The 20,156-nt window shown below is 44.2% G+C and overlaps 1 protein-coding gene across 1 annotated transcript in view; it reads right to left on the bottom strand.

Moving 5' to 3' along the window:
• HEXA (hexosaminidase subunit alpha) overlaps positions 1 to 20,156 on the bottom strand; it is a 162,183-nt gene that overhangs the window by 118,938 nt on the left and 23,089 nt on the right. The window contains exon 4 of the mRNA XM_030187644.1: positions 13,032 to 13,078. Within this exon, the coding sequence (XP_030043504.1) occupies positions 13,032 to 13,078 (47 nt within the window). The remainder of the gene's footprint in view (positions 1 to 13,031; positions 13,079 to 20,156) is intronic.

Raw genomic sequence — 20,156 nt, 5'->3', positions numbered from 1 at the left:
GGTCAATTGAAAGGCCAGAAGCGCCTGGAAAAACACTTTCAACTCCAAACGATTGATGGACCACACCGACTCCTCGGGTGTCCAAAGACCCTGGGCATGCCTTCCCCGGCAATGTGCACCCCAGCCCTTCAGGCTGGCATCTGTTACCACCAGGCACCAATCGGGGAGCGCTAGCGGCATTCCTCGCAGTAGCATGCTGTCTGAGAGCCACCACTCCATACTGAGCCGGGCCGCAGGGAGCCACGTGAGTCTGCATTGATAATCCTGAGATACTGGAGACCACCGTTGAAGCAGGGAACACTGCAGAGATCTCAGGTGCGTTCTCACCCATGGCACCACTTCCAAAGTGGCCATCATCGACCCCAACAGCTGGACAATGTCCCAAGCTCGCGGGCGAGGCATCCTCAGGAGCAGACGGACCTGGTTCTGAAGCTTGCACCGTCTTTGCTCGGGTAGAAAGACCATCCCCGAGGCTGTGTTGAACCGGACCCCCAAATATTCTAGAGATTGAGAGGGGGTCAGGTGACTTTTCGCTATATTGATGACCCAGCCCAGAGATTGCAGTACTGAGACCATTCTGGCTGTAACCTGATGACTCTCTTCTGCAGAGTCTGCTCTGATGAGCCAGTCATCTAGGTACAGGTGAACTCGGATACCCTCTCGCCTGAGAAAAGCAGCTACTACCACCATTACCTTGGAAAAGGTTCGGGGAGCTGTGGTGAGGCTAAAAGGCAAGGCCAGAGACTTCCGGTTGGGGAATGAAGCGGTGAGACGGAAGATCGCACTGCTCCGGGACTTTGAATAAACTGCACTCGCAAACAGCGTCCGAACTCCATAAAAAATATACGGAAGGCACTGGGAGAGAGGCGCCCCCAAAAAGCCCCACAAAGGAACGGCGAAAAGCGCTGGATGGCGGCGAAATCAGGGCGGAAAGAACCCAAAGAGAGAGCGAAACCCGTGGACGCCAAGATGGTGGACAAAAGCACGCCAGACTCACCGTCACCGAGCTCCCTGTGGGCAGCTGAAATTACCGAAGAAGTAAAATTGGCGGTGGGGCACAAGTTGCAGCTCATCCTAGACAAACTAGACGGGATGGAAAAACGGCATGCAGCATTGGTAACAGATATGCACGAGGCACAGCAGCGCTTGGGGCAAGCGGAAGATGAAATCCGGAAACTAACGGAGGTGCAACCCAGGCATGAATCCCGGTTATCGGAATTAGAATCGAGGTTGGAGGACCTAGAAAATCGTTCTAGGAGGAATAACCTGCGGCTGGTAGGACTGCCAGAAGCCTTGCCTGAAAAAAACCTTGGCGCCTTTTTGGAAAGATGGCTGCCGGAAGCGCTGGAGGAACCAGGTCTGGAGGGCAGGCTGAAAATTGAGCGGGCTCACAGGTTAGGACCACGAAGAGATACCGCAGACAGACCAAGGGTGGCTATATTGAAGATCCTAAACTACTCCCATAAAGTTGAAATTCTGCAGAAGCTGAGAACCGGGAAGCAGCTGGAGTACCAAGACAGAAAAATCCTGTGCTTTCAGGATTATTCCCCAAAAGTATCAGCAGCCAGGAAGGAGTTTGCTCCTCTTTGCTCCAAACTGTTTGGGCTTAAATATAAGTTCAGCTTATTATATCCGGCTCGACTGAAGGTGATCAGCAATGGGCAAGTATTGTACTTTGACTCCTTTAGAGCGGCGAAGGAATACGTGGATAAGTTGACCATGGACACAGCTGGAATACATGGGCAAAACAACGGTTGATGCATGGTGGAATTACAGAATTGACGAGCTACAAGAAGCTTTGTTGGCGGGAGGAGAGGTGGCGGAGTGGAGAGATTTTTGTTTGGATGTTGCACCCGTTGGTGCAGGCTGGGCATGTGGATATAATACATACATATTTGAACTCATGAAAGAGCAAGGTCAAGTGACCAGGACAAGAAGAGGGGTTGAACCCTCGCAGACATTAGGAGAAGTCCCAAGCCCTGAGAGGGAAGTTCGAATGCCAATTGGCATGGAAGGGGTAAGGTATGAGGGGAGGGAGAGGAAGGGGAGGGGTGAGGGGAGTCCGGGGGGGATGGATGGGTGGGGGGAGGGGGGAGGGCAAGGGGAGGGAGACGGAGGAGGGGAGGGGGGAGGCAGGGATACGAATGTGGGTGCAAGATGTGAGAATGTGGAGAGAAGGAATAGCTGGCTTCCAACATAGGAAAGTTGTAGAACGAGGTTGGGGAGTACACCTGGGGGGTGAAGGCTGGGACGCCCTCTGGGGGAGTGAGTTACAGGAACAACTGACCAGAGAGTGGGATATGGTGGGGGGATGCCAGTGTTAAACATCGTAACTTGGAATGTAGGAGGTATACATTCCCCCATCAAGAGATATAAAATTTTAAAAGCACTCAATGATCAGAAAACAGCAGTAGCCTTCCTTCAGGAGACCCATCTATCTAAAACGGAGCATGAGAAATTGAAGCGCTGGTGGGTGGGTGAAATTGTGGAGTCACCAGCGGTAGATGGAAAAGGGGGGGTGATTATCTTGTTCCGGAAGGGATTCCAAGTGCAAATTAAAAAAACAATTAGGGATAAAAGGGGAAGGTTTGTATTGGTGTCGGTGGACTTGGACAGACACCCTCTACTGCTATGCAACATTTATGCACCTAACAAATTTGAGAAGCAGTTCTATAGGCAACTTATCTGCAGGATGCGGGACATGGGTGAGGGGCCAGTGGTAATGGGAGGGGACTTTAATGAGGTTATGGACCCCAAGATGGACCGATCACACCCAACAGCACAGGAGCTGTCTAGAACTTTGCGAGGTCTTGGGATGTTAGGGGAGGCCCTGGACGTGGTGGACGTATGGAGAACTTTGCACCCACTAGAGCAGGACTTCACACATCTTTCACGTGCACACGCTACGCTTTCCCGTATTGATTATATACTAGTAGGCAGGGATATCTTTACTCGGGTAACGGCGGCTACAATAGGTCCCATAGCGATATCTGACCACGCATGGGTCTCTATGGGATTACATTTGGATAGGGAGGGGAGGAGAGAATTCCTATGGCGTTTTCCCGCATATCTTTATAGAGATAGTCAGTTTATGCAGCACCTGAAGACATGTTGGGCTAACTTTCAAGGGGATAATGCGGGACATAGGGACGATCCAGTACTATTCTGGGAGACCGCTAAGGCGGTCCTCAGGGGAGAGACCATAGCATACGTGAGCTTTAAGAAGAAGGTGAGACAGAAGGAGGTGATGCAATTGGAGAGAAGGGTGACTGCATTAAGGAGGCAATATGGAAAGGTCCACTCGCAGGAGCTGAGGTCACAGTTATTAGAGACACAGCAGGCGCTCAATGAGCTGTTGCATCACAATGCGCAGAAAACAGCAGTATATTATAAATACCAGCTATATCAATTTGCCAATAAGGGAGGGCGATTTCTAGCGAGGCTCATAAATAGAAGGGAGGGCCCACGAAAGGTACTCACTATGACAAACACTCAGGGGGTTAGGGTGCACACTGATAAAGATGTAGCTGGGGTATTCAAAAAAATTTTATGAGGAACTATATAAACCACAGGGGGAGATTGTAACACCTAGTAGAGCTTACCTGGACAGTGTAGACCTACCCCGTTTGGACAGAGAAGAGCTGCATATCCTAAACGCTCCCATATCGGAGGACGAAGTAGATTGGGTGATAAAGCAGAGCCCACTCGGTAAGGCGCCTGGGCCTGATGGACTCAGAAATGAATTCTATAAACTGCTTAGATCAGAAATAGGCAAGGTACTCTCAGAGATCTTTAATGAAATAACTCGGGAGGGAAGGATGCCCACACATCTGAATCAGGCCCATATTACAGTACTATTAAAGCCTGGTAAACCGGCACACCTCCCGGACTCCTATAGACCCATATCACTACTGAACACAGAGACCAAGTTATTGGCTAAGATTCTGGCCAACAGGTTATCCCGGTTTCTACCGACTCTGATTGAGGAGTCTCAGGTAGGTTTTGTTCGAGAAAGGAAAATCGCAAAGAACATGAGAAAGATCCTGGGGGCGCTGGAATGGGTCAGAAAAGAGGGCCAAGAAGCTATGTTAATTAGTTTCGATGCAGAGAAGGCCTTCGATAGAGTGGACTGGGGGTTCTTGTTTGAGGTACTGCAGGCATATGGCATCGAGGGGTTTTTTGCGGATGCAGTGGCAACACTTTATAACGGGCCTATGGCGCGAATCAGTGTCAATGGGCTGTGCTCAGAATGGTTCTATATTGGGCGGGGAACTAGGCAGGGATGTCCCTTATCACCTCTGTTATTTGTACTGACCTTGGACCCGCTTTTGAGGGAATTAAGGAGGAATGCGGACATAAAAGGAGTGAGTATTCAGGGAAGAGAATTCAAAGCAGCGGCCTTTGCAGATGATTTGCTGGTTTTGATCACAGAACCCCAAACGTCATTGCGCTACTTAATGGAAAGCCTACGAGAATATGGAGAGTTTTCAGGGCTCAAACTCAACTTGGCCAAGTCGGAGGCTTTGGCTAGTGAGGGGGTAAAACAAACAGTCTTGGATCAAGTCCCCTTGCGGCAGGCGACAGAAGCATTCAAATACCTAGGGGTGCAGCTGCCGCTTAATCCGATGAAACTGTATAGTTATAATATTCCCCAGTTGCTTAGGGATACCAAAACACAACTATCTGCGTGGGCTTCGCTACCACTGTCCTTTATGGGTAGAATACATTTATATCGTATGGTTATATTCCCGAAGTGGCTCTACGTGTTGCAAGCATTGCCGCTCAGACTGTTGAGGAAAGACTTGAGGAGATTACAAAGCCACGTGGTGCGGTTTTGCTGGGCGGGGAGAAAACCAAAAATGCGATGGCAACATTTACTTGGAGCCCAGATGAGGGGTGGAATGGGTATGCCCGAGATGAGCGATTACAATCAGGCTTGTCTGTTGAGACACTTAAGGGACTGGATCCTGGGAATGTCCACCTATACAGATCTTGGATGGGAAAAAGCTTACTTTAAGCCCTGGTCTATGAGTTATTTGCTGCATGCAAAAAGTGAGGGACTTCCAAAGCAGGTTAGGGATAGTGTGCTTTTAAAGCCCATGCGACATGCTTGGCGGATTTTATCAGGATATTGGGGACAGAATCCGGAGAGTAGTCAGTTGTGGGGAATGCAGACTTCCCGGCAGGAAGAGATAGTCGGGTCTTTAGAGACTTGGAGAGAGGAAGGGTGTATCCCTGCTGGAACACTTTGTTCAACCTGATGGGAAGGTAATACCATATACGGAGTTCTCTGGGAGATATGCAGGAGGGCCTATGACAGAACTGGCATATATGCAGTTGGCACATTATATCCGGGGTCTGCCCCAGTCCACTCTATCGACGGAATTTGGGGGGAAGGTTAGGGAATTTCTAGCCGGAGATGCAGCGGGACAGGTGTCAGTATCATGGTTCCATAAGGTTCTGCGAGAATTTAAGCCTCAGAGGGATGTTAGCGAGGTGGTCGATCGCTGGAGAAAGGAAGCAGGGGGGAACATAACAGAAGGGAAGGTTTTAACAGCACTCAAAAGAATTCCGGAGGTGGTGCACAGTGCAGAGTTGCAGGAATGCCATTTCAGATCAATACACAGGGCATACTTTTCAGGTAAGCAGGCATGGCGAGCAGGGGTTAAAGACTCGGATAAATGCAGGAAATGTGGGGCGAGCATGCCATCGTTAACACATGGGATGTGGCAATGTAGGGCCATTCGGAAGTTCTGGGCAGCTCTTGCCCGATTTTTATCGGGGATTCTAGGGCAGCGAATACCCATCTCATTCGATCAAGCACTGTTCAGTTCGGGAGCAGTGTGGCCAATGGGGAGTCGAGAGGAGAAATTGTTCCTTAGTAAGTCCTGCATCCTGGGGAAAAAATGTATACTCAACCATTGGATTTCAAGCACCCCTCCATCCTATTGGTATTGGAGGAATAAATTACATGCACTGATGCTATGGGAAGCACAAGGGGCCCGTCATTCTGGGAACAGGAGGAAGTTGTTCATTAGAGTATGGGGAGCTTACTTAAACATCATTGCACCTAGATCCAGAAGCCAGGTGATGAACGTATTGGGATGAATGTGGAGTGAATGAGATGGCGGGGGAGGGGGGGGGTCAGAGCTCTGGGGGGATGAGAGACCTTATCCTATTATACCAGTTAACTGCAGGGAGATATATGCTCATTGAGGGGCGCGTTAGGGATCACTTTGTGATCAATTAATGGCATTTTCATGAAGGTTGGCCGAATAGAGGATTGGGGGGTACTAAGGGAAAAAGGACCCCTCATCTGGAATTTGCTGTTGTCCACACTTGAAAGTTGCCCATAGTGGAACGACACATATACTAGGGCAAAACGATCTCATAATTGGCTGGGCAAACATCTACCCTGGGGTCTGGGGGATGGGTAGGGCAGGGAGGGGAATGTTAAAGGTTGGCACTGGGGACAAAACACTGCTATAGTACTAACTTGTTGAATATTAGGGGGGGGAGATAACAGACAAAGCTTGCTGACTGATATTAATGTTCTGTTGTGGGGGAACAAATTTTGATGTTTGACTTTATGTACATCACACTTGTTGGAGATGATTGTCTGTTCTGTCATCAATAAACAAATTGTTGAAACATAAATAGTTGAGGGGGAGGGTTAAAATGTAAAAGTTTGATGACTATCAATAAGGATGAGTGCCAGTTGTGTTACTGTCAAACATGATATTAATGTGTTATAGTAAAGTTGTATTTTCTGATTTGTCATCAATAAAAACCGTTGAAACATAAAAGGCAAGGCCCGAAACTGGAAATGTTTTCCCATCACCGCAAAACGCAGAAACCTCTGGTGCGGGGGCCAAATTGGTATGTGCAAGAAAGCTTCTTTCAGGTCCAGAGACGTGAGAAACTCTCCTGGCTGTACCGCCGCTATGACGGAGCGCAGGGTTTCCATGTGAAAATACCGCATGTTCAGGGACTTGTTGACTTGTTTTAAGTCTAGGATAGGCCAAAAAGATCCTCCTTTTCGCGGCACCACGAAGTAAATGGAGTAACAGCCAGAGCCGTATTCGGCGGGAGGCACGGGGGAAACCGCCTCAATGTGAATCAAGCCTTGCAAGGTCTCCTCTACCGCCACCCATTTGTCGGCAGAATCGCATCGGTACTCCACAAACACGTCTCTTATCGGGGCATTGAATTCTATTCTGTAGCCTTCTCTGATCAGGTCCAAGACCCACTGATCTGAGGTAATCTTGGCCCACGCCTCGAGAAAGAGGAAAAGTTGTCCTCCTATCACAGGAATCGAGGAGGGGGCCGGCGCACCATCATTGAGAGGGTCGCCCTTGAACTCCAGGTCTTGAGCCTGCTGCTGCGGAACGTTTGTCCGAGCGAAAGGAGTTCCTCTGCTGAAAACGGGCACACGAAGTGAACCCAGCAGAACGCCCCGGGCGGTACCTTCTAGCTTCACGGAAGCGAGGTCTGTAAGAGGAGGGAACCGCCTGACCCTTGGAAGAAGGCCGCGGACTATCCTCGGGTAAGCGCTGGGGTTTGGCATCCCCCAGGCCTTTCACAATTTTCTCCAACTCCTCACCAAATAGGAGAAGGCCTTGAAAGGGCAACTTCACCAACCTTTGCTTAGAGGCCATGTCAGCTGCCCAATGCCGTGGCCACAGAAGACAGCGAGCCACCACCACTACAGCCATCTGTTTAGCTGAAGCTCTTACCAGATCATAAAGGGCGTCAGCCAAAAATGACAAGGCTGACTCCATCAGTGGTGCCACCTCCGTAAGGGGCTCCGCTCCATCTTCGGGCTGTTCCACTGCCTGTTATAACCAAGCGAGGCAGGCTTGGGCAGAGTAGCAGCTGCATGCAGACGCCCGTAAGGATAGGCCTGAAATTTTAAAGGACCGTTTCATAGTTGCATCCAGGTGATGGTCCTGCATGTCGATCAGGGCAACTCCTCCTTCCACTGGGAGGGTAGTTTTCTTTGTCACAGCCGTGAATAGGGCATCCACTTTAGGCACTGCTAGGCGCGCCAAATGATCCTCACTTAGAGGGAATAATTGCCCCATAGCCCTGGCGACTTTCAAAGGCCCCTCTGGGTCAGCCCATTGAGCCGTGATAAGCTCTTGGATGGAGTCATGCAAAGGAAAGGCTCGAGCAGGCTTCTTAGTACTTGCCATCCTCGGATTACTGGAGGAGGTCTCAGTACTCCCAGGGTCTTCTATAGAGAGGATCTGCAAGGCATCAGTAATAAGTGCTGGCAGCTCATCGCGGTGGAAAATCCTCACTGCGGAAGGATCATCTGGATCCGGTGGCAATCCTGCACCTTCTTCTGGCTCTCCAGACCATGAAGGCTTGCCAGACCCCTCAGAGTCCTCACATCCCGACCACGGGGGAGAGGGGGGTACGCCATTCTCTGAAGGGGAATCCACCCTTCTGCGCTTGTCTTGCAGCCATCTGTCAGGGGAAAACGCGCCTGACGGTAATCCAAGGCCCAGACTTCACTGGAGGGGAAACAGAAAGCAGGGCCGCAGAGGACCCCTGCGGAAGAGCTCTTTTTAACATGTATGCATTATGCAGCAATAAAACAAATTCAGGGGAAAATGGCTCACCCTGTCCTCCCGGTTCCAATCCGGGGGAAACAGCTCTTTTATTAGCCTCTACGCGAGGTGCCCCTCCAGGCTCAAACCCCTCCGCCTCAGCGGGGGTCGTGCCATGCTGTTCCAAAATGGCGCCCACTGCCAGCTCCACGGAGCGGGAAGGAATATCACTCGCCATGCTCGAGCCGGCTCTACCGTCTGAAAAGCACGCCTTACAGAGCCCCGTTGCAGATTTGCGCTTGCCACAAACGGAACAGCGCTTTACTTTCTCAGCAGCCATCACCAAAAACGGCGGAAATTCAAAATGGCGGATTTGCGCCAAAATCATCCCGAACGCGGGCCCTGCCCGGAGGAGCTACAAAATGCTCTTACCTCATCAGAAAGACCTCCGAGCTCCGGTCACGCTGCACAATCAGAAGAAAACCTCTTTTCTGGGATTGCAGCACCAAAGCGCAACACAACCTTTTTTTTTTTTTTTTACGCTGTGAGGAAAGTTTGAGGCAACAGCGAAAGAGGCAAATTTCCAACTCCAGAGGATCAGTAGCGTGGGAAAGGCAGGGAAAGGGCGAACCTATGTGCCTGCATCCACAGCGTGGGCAAAGACAGGGACAGGGCTTGCCTATTTGTCTACTTCCACATCGGGGGCCGGGTAAGGCAGGGAAAGGGCTAACCTATTTGCCTTTAAAGTGGGCACCATCAGCCACAACATCCCTGCTACAACTGGCAAAAGCACAGGAGCCACCCTAGGCAGATTTTCTGAAGGAGCTTGAACAAGCTGCAACCACCCTGCTGGGGAGATACTGAAGAGGCAGATGGAGCTAGCTGGCCAAGAGGCACTATAGTTTTTCAGTGCTCTCTATCTCCCCCTGCTGGTTGATGGACACAACCCACTCGTAATGGATTCATCTGCTTGATGACAAGGAATACTACTATTTAAAAGGCAAATACTGAATAATGACGGCAGAGCTACCTTCATCCAGAAGTCTAGAGTCAGTCTAAATGTGCCACCATTGTCCAGTTCAGTACACTATTAGCTGCCAAGTTCATACAAAGTTAATTATGTTCAATGGAAAATAAATCTGTTGGCTCAGGCTACTTGCTATGTGAATATTCCATCAAAATTCCATATTAAGTAAATTTGCTTTAAACTTTGTTTTAATTTTGTTTATCCAGTCCTTACATGCACATAGTTTTGCTTTTTTATGTTTCAACAATTTTTTATTGGTGGTTCAGCATGTTAAACATAAACTTTGTGGTCAATATTTAATAGTTTGAATAACAACATACTTATACGAATACAGTATTTACTACTATTTTCAAAGTTTTTTTCCATTTTCTCCCCCCTCCCCTCAAACTTTTATTACTGTGAACTCACTTTTTGTATTTTTATTTTTATTTTGTAAATCAGTAAAATAAAGTTCGAATTCAAACAGTACGTCGTGTTGTGCATTATTCAATATTTCCCATCCCATTCTGCTTCCCTCCCCCCCCCCCCACCCACCCTTTCCCTCCCCTCCCTATTCCTAAAAAGCACAGCTCCATACTTCATGGTATCTACTTCCCTTTGTCCTTTTCCGATCTCCTTTCCCATCTTCCTGTTGAGGATTCCATAGCTGACCTAGTATTTGGTACTTCCTTCTCCTGCTGCTTGCTCCCTCACTGGCTTATTCCTATCCATTCTTCCCCAATTACAGCTTACAGCCACTCCGGTTACCTTTATGCTTCATCTATAACATAGAAAGTTTAACACATCACTTCGTGCTTTATGAGAGATACTTTGCTTTTTAAACCTAAAGGTGAATCTTAAGGATAGTGGAACCAGTCAGTATAAACTGTGCTGTTTCTGACTTTTCTGGTTTTGGACTGCTTTAGGTCCTGCTGATCTATAATCTGCTGTCTGGAATTTTGGAAGATGGAAATGAGAAAATAAAAATTTAAATTTTGGATGTACTCTGTATTAGTTGTTGTTTACTTTTTCAATGTGTGTATGGATGCCTGTTCTGGTGTACGCATGTGAAATATTTGAGTAACTGTCTATACTTATGGCTGTGATTTCTGAAGATGTGGTATCATTAAAGGACACACTTTTAAATGCCCAGTAGGGTCTATATGCTAATCTCAACTTTGTTAAATGTTTCATATCCATCTATTTGCTCCATAATGTAACTGAATTCTATTATTCTGCCTTACTGTATTTTCAAACATAAGCCAAATTGAGTCTGACTTTGCTTGGGATAATGTGTGATATAAATAGAAAAAAAATCCTTTTTTCCGCCACCTTTTAAGACACTGTCTATCCAGATGGATGATGATGGCGCAAAGAAAGCAAGTTTGGTCCAGTTAAGATTAACTCAAAATAACCTGTTCCTTAGCTGGGTCCTAGTATTACCATATTGAAAATACGACCATACCTTGCCTCTGTGGTTATGTTCCACTAATAAGTTAAACAATTAACTTTGCTTTCTTGAAAGGATTATATAAATTTTGGATGCATGACTAGGGCCACAAATATACACTTATTTATTCACTATCACAATTCCTCATGTACACCCACAAAACAACCTTTTAGGGTGGATAGTGTTCACAATGGGCTCCTTTTATTATCGACCATATAGAAATAAGAGTTTTCAGTTTGGGCACAGTAATCACAAGAACAAAAAAATAAAAAAAACCAATGGACTGCATTAGGAGCTTATAGCCGTTATGTTTAAGCAAAAGAGATCGGCATGAAAACAAAATATTTATTTTTATTTTGACATAAAACCACTTGCCCCTGAAACATGTTCAAAACGGAATCCATTTGTGTATGTAAAATGTAAACTTCTACAAAACAGATGATGTAATTCCATGTGCCCCAATGAAAGGAGAATTTAATTTTACTTCCATTTAATTTCAATATATTCCATCTTTATAACACCACACTTCCCAAGGGAGATTACAACAGTTAAGATGAACCCATCAGGAAACACGATATCCTCACTGAAATTTGGCCATCTGTACTGTATAGAACAGTGTAAAAAAATGAGCACAAAATAGAGTGTTTTTTTAAACCTGTTTTAGTGATACTCAATTTTTATTTCATGATATTTAAATCTAGATATGGGAAGCATTTAAATAAATTAAAAAGCTGTCAAATTGTCCTCCATCTTTTAAGACACTGCCTATCCAACTGGAACAGCTTTAGACTTTTTACAGATGGACCATGCATAGGCAATTATTTCTAATAACCTTTTGTAATTGTTTTGGGTGTACTCCGCCTACTGGCTTCAGCACCATAAATGGACTAGATAAGCTCACCCGTCTCCTATTTTCATCCAACCTCCTTGGGTAGATACATGCTTACATCCTTCCCCCTCCCTTTTGCCCAGTTTGTATCCGCTCACTCCAAACAGCATTCCCAGGTGACTTCATGAACCTACACAAGCCCTGGGAATCAAAGAAAGGTTTCCAAGACAACCCGTCAAGCTGAGCAGTGGTGCAGAAGCACGATATGTACTCCCTCCCTTCCTTAACGGGTGGTATAGATATCAGTGTCAGAACCTCACCCATTTTCTTCCCATCTATTCAGTGCTCTAAAGATGTTATACTCAATCCCCTCCCCCTGTTCAATAGCACCCAGGCAGTGTGCATACCCCATCAGTGTTGCTCCCACTGTACATCCTCCCTCCAGATCTGTATCACCGAGTCACTATATGCAGCCTCTCCACTTGCTGAGATGGCAGTATCAAGGCATAATTTATAGATTTATGAACTGACCAACTTCCGTAAACTACTGAAGACCCATCTCTTCAACACAATATACCACAAAGACCAAAACATGTGAAACTCCCACATATATCCAGAAATGTTAATAATGCCTTCTGTTATATTACTATCATGTATTCCACTACCATGTAACCCAAAATCCTTCTGTAACACCAAATATCTACTCTTTTCTCTTTCCCACTATCCATGATGTATTGTAAGCCACACTGAGCCTGCAAAGAGGTGGGATAATGTGGGATACAAATGCAACAAATAAATAGATAGGACAGATGCCACAGGCAGGTCAGGTTTTCAGGATATCCATACTGAATATGCATGATGATTTTACATGCACTATCTCCATTGTTTGAAAATCATACACATTCATTGTGGATATCCTGAAACCTGACCTGCCTGTGGCACTTGATGACCGAAGTTACCTATCCCTGTACTCTGGATAGCAGTACCTCCCATGTGAGAAAGCACAAGTTCAACACGTGTACTAGAATTTGTCCTGCCACACAATGGGTAAATAAATCAGAAGAAATATAAACTTTGATGTGCTTCTCAGGTGGCATGTGACGATAGCATGTGTGTGGTGGGGGGGGGGGGGGAACTCTCTTCTACCCTCTTCCAAACACATGGATTGCAAGGACTGCTATTAATACGTACCCTGCCATCTTCTGCTCGCCAAACAAGCTGGCTGAAGGTCTCCAGTCCTATAAGAAAAAAGGCATACAGAACATAAGATCTCTCCCTTCCTTCCTGTTCAACCTCTGCACTTCCAACTTATGCTGAGCCTTCTCAGCCCTGTGCAGGCAGAAAATCTGGCAAGGGTGTTATCCGAGGGAAGTGCAACTCAGAACATTATTACTGGAAAGGTAACATAATATATAGATATACACACACACACACACACCATACCATACTGCAAAGGCATACAGGACAGCTCACAATAAAACATCCATAATCTATAAAAATACAAATGACTAAAATATACAAAACTTAACCAAATATATAGTTCCATGCACACACACAGAAGGCGGGAAAAGTAACCTATACAACTACACTACCCAGACAGAAACAAATGGCATTTCGATTTTTTTCAGTTTTCAGGTATGTTTGTAAGCACCACTGTCACTGGCAGAAAATGTGGATTTTTTATATAGAAAAGATTTTATTAAAGAAATCCAATGGGTTCATAATTCTGTCTTATGGAATAACTCAAATATATTAATTGCCAAATCGACCATTAATTGGCTGATTTGGCAATCCCAAAACATCTGGTTCATAGATCAATTACTAATAAATAATAAAGGCAAATCATTTGCTCAACTTAAAGCTGAATACAACCTTATGGATGCAGAATTCCTCCACTTCCTACAATCTATCTCCTCAATTACCACAATTACTATCGCCTCAATATCTGATATCCTTCACTTGTCAACTTGTATCTCCTTGAAAATTATTATATGGAAATCAATTATCTTACCTGAACTATCTGATGAATCTGACACATTTCTATTTGATTTTCTAATACCTGTAGCACTTAAACTCATTGTTAATCATTGGAAGGATAACTCACCTGTTTCCATATGTGGTGGACTTGGGTTACATTGTATAAGAAATATGAAAATAATTTAAGTTGTACTTTCCAGAAATCTCATAAGTTGTTAAAATAGAAAACTTTAGATAATTATCTAGTATATAACTCACAAGGATCAGCATTTTGTTATCCGAGATTATTTGTATTTTACACTTTAATCCTGGATATACACACACTGTACTCATGCTTTCTATGTAATACTTGTTATACTGTTCTTCTTACTATTATACATCTGTAATTTGTTTATTCTTGAATTTACTATATATTTTTGCATTTCCAATTATACTCAAAATATTTTTAAATAAGATTTTGTATAAATTAAATGTAATTAGTCAGTTCATAGTTTTGGCATGCTTTTATGAATGATCTAACGATGAATTCTGAAGCTTATTCAATTTCACCTCAGACATGAGAAAGATGACCAATCACCTTGAAACTACTGCCTGGAGGCTACAAGTAGGGAGGATTGTATCAGCTCAAAAAGTTCCCTCACATAATCCCATCCTTTCCCAGTCAAACTTAGATCAGTTCTCCCAAATTAAACAGAGCCCACAGAGCTACCTGCAAGCCCACATCTTAGCACACTAAAGCAAAGTGCTTTGCATCATATTACATCCAAGCAGAATATAATAAAGATATTTTATGATAGAATACCACTCCCATGTGAGCACTGAGTGGGTTACTTTAATTTAAAAAGTTCGTAGGGAGATCATGGCTAGGACCATCTTGAGCTGGGGGATCAACTGGCACAGTAATCTACTCACTCAGCACTCTCCTTTCATCTACTAAATCAGTCCAAGCCAGACTTTTACAAATATGGGACAACTCCAACATCATCTACATACAAAGCAGAGGTAGAGAGAAAAAAAAAATAATTCAATTACTTGCAGCCTATGTTAAGTTTCTTAGGAACACTTTGGGCCATAGAGGTTCCTAGTGAAAGTCCATTAACAGCTTTATTCTTTCTGGGCCCCTCCTCCAGGGGGAAGGTGCTCTCTTTCAGCTAAGTAGGGATCTTTGAGCATTTTTAGTACAAAGGCCCTCCCCTAAAGGGAACAGCTACGGGATTTCTTTATTCTGGTAGATCTTCTGGGACTCTCCTTTGCCCCCTCTTGCTCTATCAGTACCTCATTCCTTTTCTCCTTGGAAGGACATGTTACCGGTTGGTTCCCCGTTTCAGCTTTCACCTGTGACCAGTGAAGCAGCTTTACAGAGAATGTTACTGCTCTCCGCTCCCCCTTTTCCCTTATGTACTGACTGGGCTAACCAGTCACTAGCTTCAGTGGTGCAATGACCATGGAGCAGTGAACTTGAGATTTATATATTACCCCTGTTTTCCCTCCAAGGGGTGGCTCCTACTATCAATCCAAGCAGAAGGGCAACACCTTGTTCTAAAACGGTTAAGGTAAGCAAAAATGTCAGACTACAGTATCCTGGTAGCAGGACTAGATGTCTCTCCTCAAAGGTGCAACCAAAGAGAGGGTCCAAAAGTACACAGAGTCAAGCAGCAGTTTCTACACTAACAGGCCTCAGCTCCATTCAATGCTCTTACAAATATTTCATTGCCAAGCAGCTCCCCCTATAATTACATCTATATCTCCAAAAGTAGAAAGGTCATATTCCTGCCCAATTCCCTCCCTGATCTTAGAATCTGGCATCCTTATCTTTAGCTATTCACATTGTAAATGGGGGGGGGGGGGGGATGGGCAAGAGGGCCACAGAGATATCTATACGATTGCATAAGTCTCTCTGACTAGAATTGAAAGTTTAAAAAAATACTAATAAATATTGTTGGTGTGCAGTGAAAATTTAGCGGGAAAAAAAAACCTGGCAGTATTATCTACACATTTCATTGGCTTACACCACAAACATTTGATAAAGAAGTGGGTGTTAACAGATTTATGTGTTTAAAAAATGTGATATACTGCTCATATGGAAAACCATTCAAAGAGGTTCACAACCAAGATCATCACATATCAACCCCAAAAACTAACTCTCTCAAAACCAGTATAAAACAAACATTTGCTGCTATTAAAAATAGCAACAATTAACTTGTGCTACTGGATCACTAAACTCAGGCTCCAACCACTCCAATAAGGCTTGCTTCACATAAAAACCCAAGAAATATGCACCTCTCACAAAACACACACACACACACAAACCTTAACTTTGTTTTCAGGTTCAATAATTACACCTTTTTTTTTTTTTACAGCTTTGATTCTCCTCTCAGATTTCCCCTCTAGTCCATAAACTCTCACCGGAGAGACAAACATGCCTAAAGAGAACATGAGGCATGCATTACAACAAACTTTTTATGGGGGAAAAAAAAAAAAAGACACAAGCTCTATAAAACAGAAACCTTTCACAGCAGAGAGGTAGCCATGCCTCTGTCTACTAGAAGTGGACTGCAGGGTCCATTTGGAAACCTGTCTACCAAGAGGCCAGCTCAGGAGGATTCTAGAGCACATCTGCCATGAATGAGCACTTTACAGAAAGTGACCCAAACAGTGGTTAATGCCACACAGTCCCATTCTTTGCCTTTACTGGAGAAGCTGGCTAACAAGATATTAATGTGGTGTCTCTTCTTCACAATAAGTTAGAAATAGCACTGTCCCTGTATATATAACAACTGTGATCATCTATTCTTTCAATATTTATTACTTGGTTTCTCTTATGCATGTTTGCAACAGTTTTGGCAGTGGTACATTTTTCTTAAATTGCACCATCTCCTTTTTCTTCTCTGCTCAGTTCTGGAACTGTGATTGGATTTGGAGGCCTTCACGCTTATTGCTGTGGCCCAAAATGGTAAATGATAAAATGCTGCAGAATTTATCCTCAAATACAGTGGTAATCAGAGCTCCAACTTGTCCTGGGCTTCTAACCCTTTTCTTTAAAGAAAAATAAATAGCGGACGGCCATGCGTCTTTTATACAGCAAATTTGTCCATGGATAACTATGTATTCTGCCACATTTTCTTGGTCTCTATTTCTTTGTACTCAAGCTCCTCATTCTCCACATAGTGTACAGAATAGTTGCTGGGTGCCGACACCAATAGTAGCAATGTCATTCTTATGTTTTTCTCCTATACTGTGTATGGAGTGTGAATGTCCCAAGCAATTACAGCTTCTGCATTCTGTCAGGGTCATGATCCCAGTGTTTTTCTATGGCAATGTTTCTCAAACCTGTCCGGGGAGAAGAAATCCAGCCAGGATATCCACAACGAATATGCATAAGAAATTCTGTATGCAGGAGAAGCAGCTCGTGCAAATCTCTGTTCTTATTTATTTATTAGGATTTATTTACCGCCCTTTTTGAACAAATTCACTCAAGGCGGTGTACAGTAAGAATAGATCAAACATGAGCAATAGGCAATTACAGCAGTAAAAATATTCAAACAACAATACAAAGTATGGCATAGTATACTACTTTGTGTTAAACCACAAAAATACCTAAATAGGGACCACTGGTATCTATTCTAATTCTAATGTTGTATTACCACGTGGTGTTCAAAATATTCTGCTTCAAACAACTGCAGCTGGTTATAAATCACACTTATTTATTCTTACTTTTATTAAGAGGACCTCAAATCTTCCCAGCTTGGCTGTTCTATTCAGAACTAATTTGCTTGATATTTTCTTACATGCGCTCAAGCTGTTTTCTGAAAGTATTTATTATCACTGGTCCAGTATTTACTATCAAAATCTTTCAGAGGTCAGGTTTCTTATGTCACTGAAAAAAAGCTCCCGATCGGAGAAAAACCAGTGACTCCTGCCCTCTGAAAAACAGCTTCCCCTTGTACCAAGCAGAAAATTTTCTGCAACTGATTCTGTCATTCATTTACACTTGGATATGGTTAAATTCAGTGCTCAATCTTCACATTATCCAACCCAGCTTTTCTTTCTTCCCTTAAATCTTTAGCATTTCGTTTGTGGATCTCTATCCAACCAAATATTACACTGGCCAGACCTTAATATACCACCCATATGGAAAACACAGACTGTCAACAATTTGAAACAAGGGATCATAATATCACAATTACTCATGTACAGCCACAAAACAACCTTTTAGGGTGGATAGTGTTCACAATGAGCTCCTTTTATTAATGACCAGTTAGAGATAAGAGTTTTCAATTTTGGCATAGTCATCACTAGAACAAAATAAAAGAAAACCAATGGACTGCATTAGGGGCTTATAGCCCATTTAGTTATGTTCAAACAAAAGAGATCTGCATGAAACAAAATATTTATTTTTATTTTAACTTATAAAACCTCTCTCTCTGCCCCAATCCAACACTGCCCCACTGTCTTGCTCCACACCACCATCCAACATCTCTCCCCATCTTTCTCTCCTCCCTTCATCATCCACTGCATCATCACCTCTCTGTTTCTCCTCCCTCACCAGTCAGCTCTGTGTGTCGGTTTGGTTTGGCCGATTGCTGGTGCAGTGTTACATTCCAAGGAAGCAGCAGTACAGGGAAGTACACGTGCTTGCTGACAAGCTGATACATAAGCTCCAGGGTGCAGGGAGAAATTACGCAGCAGCCGCCTGATGCTCTCTTCTGTTTAAAAAGAAAAAAGAAACGCTCCCTGGTTTAGCACGAGCCATTTCACATGCTGCCATAATGAAGTATAAAGATGTGTTCAAATAACTGATTTCCTACTTTTAACTTACTACTAGCCAAGCCTCTTTGTGAGGCCCTCGGGGTTACATGCATTCCCGGTCCCACTCAAACAAAAGAGCTGTGAATTCATTAAAGTCTTTAATTAGGGTCTCTTTCTTTCTCTCCATTAGCCAGGCCTACCAGCACATGGTAAATAAAGACGCTATGGGCTTTCCCCAGCAGACACACGGGTTCTTTTTATTCTTTATTCACTTTACAGGATAAAAGCTTCCCAAATACTCCTCCCACTCCTCCCCCTCCAACACTTACCAGCTTGCTCATCCTCTACTTCCCTCCCTGGCTCGGTTTGTTTCTGACACTGACTGAAAAGAGCCGCATGCTGCAACACTCAGGCTCACAGTCACAGCCCCAGGCTCTGCTGCCGGAACATACGGTGCAGGAAGTTACAGGGGGAGGTTCCGGCAGAGCCGGTAAGAAAATAAGTGAGTGGGCTCAGTGGGGGGTAGGCACCAGCAGAAGATACAATCTTGTTAATGGCTGATCCGGGGCTGAATTCAAGAAGGAGGCAGGTGGGGAAGGTCACACACGATTGGGCTAGGGAGGCTTAGCCTCCCCAAGCCTCTTATACGAGGCGCCTATGATCCAACCCAAACAGAAACAGTCTGTACTTAGCTTCAGGGTTGTCCGTGAGCTGCCATACAAGCTGCACATATCACTGCTTATTTCCTCTTTCCCATTGTGATGTTCTCTAATTCCTTCTGTCCCTTCAACAAGAATGTCTCGTTTCGCTGCTCTCACTGCTGCGTCAGGAAGGAAACACTGGTTTTTCTCCGATCGGGAGTTTTTTTTCAGTGACATAAGAAACCTGACCTCTGAAAGATTTTGATAGTAAATACAGGACCAGTGATAATAAATACTTTCAGAAAACAGCTTGAGCGCATGTAAGAAAATATCAAGCAAATTAGTTCTGAATAGAACAGCCAAGCTGGGAAGATTTGAGGTCCTCTTAATAAAAGTAAGAATAAATAAGTGTGATTTATAACCAGCTGCAGTTGTTTGAACACCACGTGGTAATACAACATTATAAATAGTATACTACTTACAATGTCAACACAATACATAATAGAACCTTTTAATTGATAGTGAAGGGTATAAGCAAAGATGGAACATATATAGATAGATAAGAGAGTAAGAAGTTAGAAAGTAAGGTGACTAATTTAAAGAAAGTTGCACATGAGGTCAGAGAGATGATTAATTATCATCTCAGCTAGGGAAGGAGTGGTTAAACATGTCCTGATGCAGTACGTGCAGCCTGTGTCACTCCTTGTGTGTGTGTATCTTTTCTAGAAGATACAATCTTCGTTTGAAAATTATAGCGAATACAGGTAATAATGACATGAGTTGCTCTTGAGGGAGTATTATAATTCAAATTTACGTAATTTTAAAAGAGTAATTTGAAAAGATGAGTTTAAGTTTATTTGAACCTTTCTTGTTCTGATTCATTGATAGTTATGACGGCGCAGTGTTCCACAAATAAGCAGGTTCCCTGATGAAGACATTCGAAACGGGA

This window comes from Microcaecilia unicolor, chromosome 1 (assembly GCF_901765095.1).
Source record: "Microcaecilia unicolor chromosome 1, aMicUni1.1, whole genome shotgun sequence".
Classification (NCBI taxonomy): domain Eukaryota; kingdom Metazoa; phylum Chordata; class Amphibia; order Gymnophiona; family Siphonopidae; genus Microcaecilia; species Microcaecilia unicolor.
This window is presented reverse-complemented; position numbering and strand designations above follow the sequence as displayed.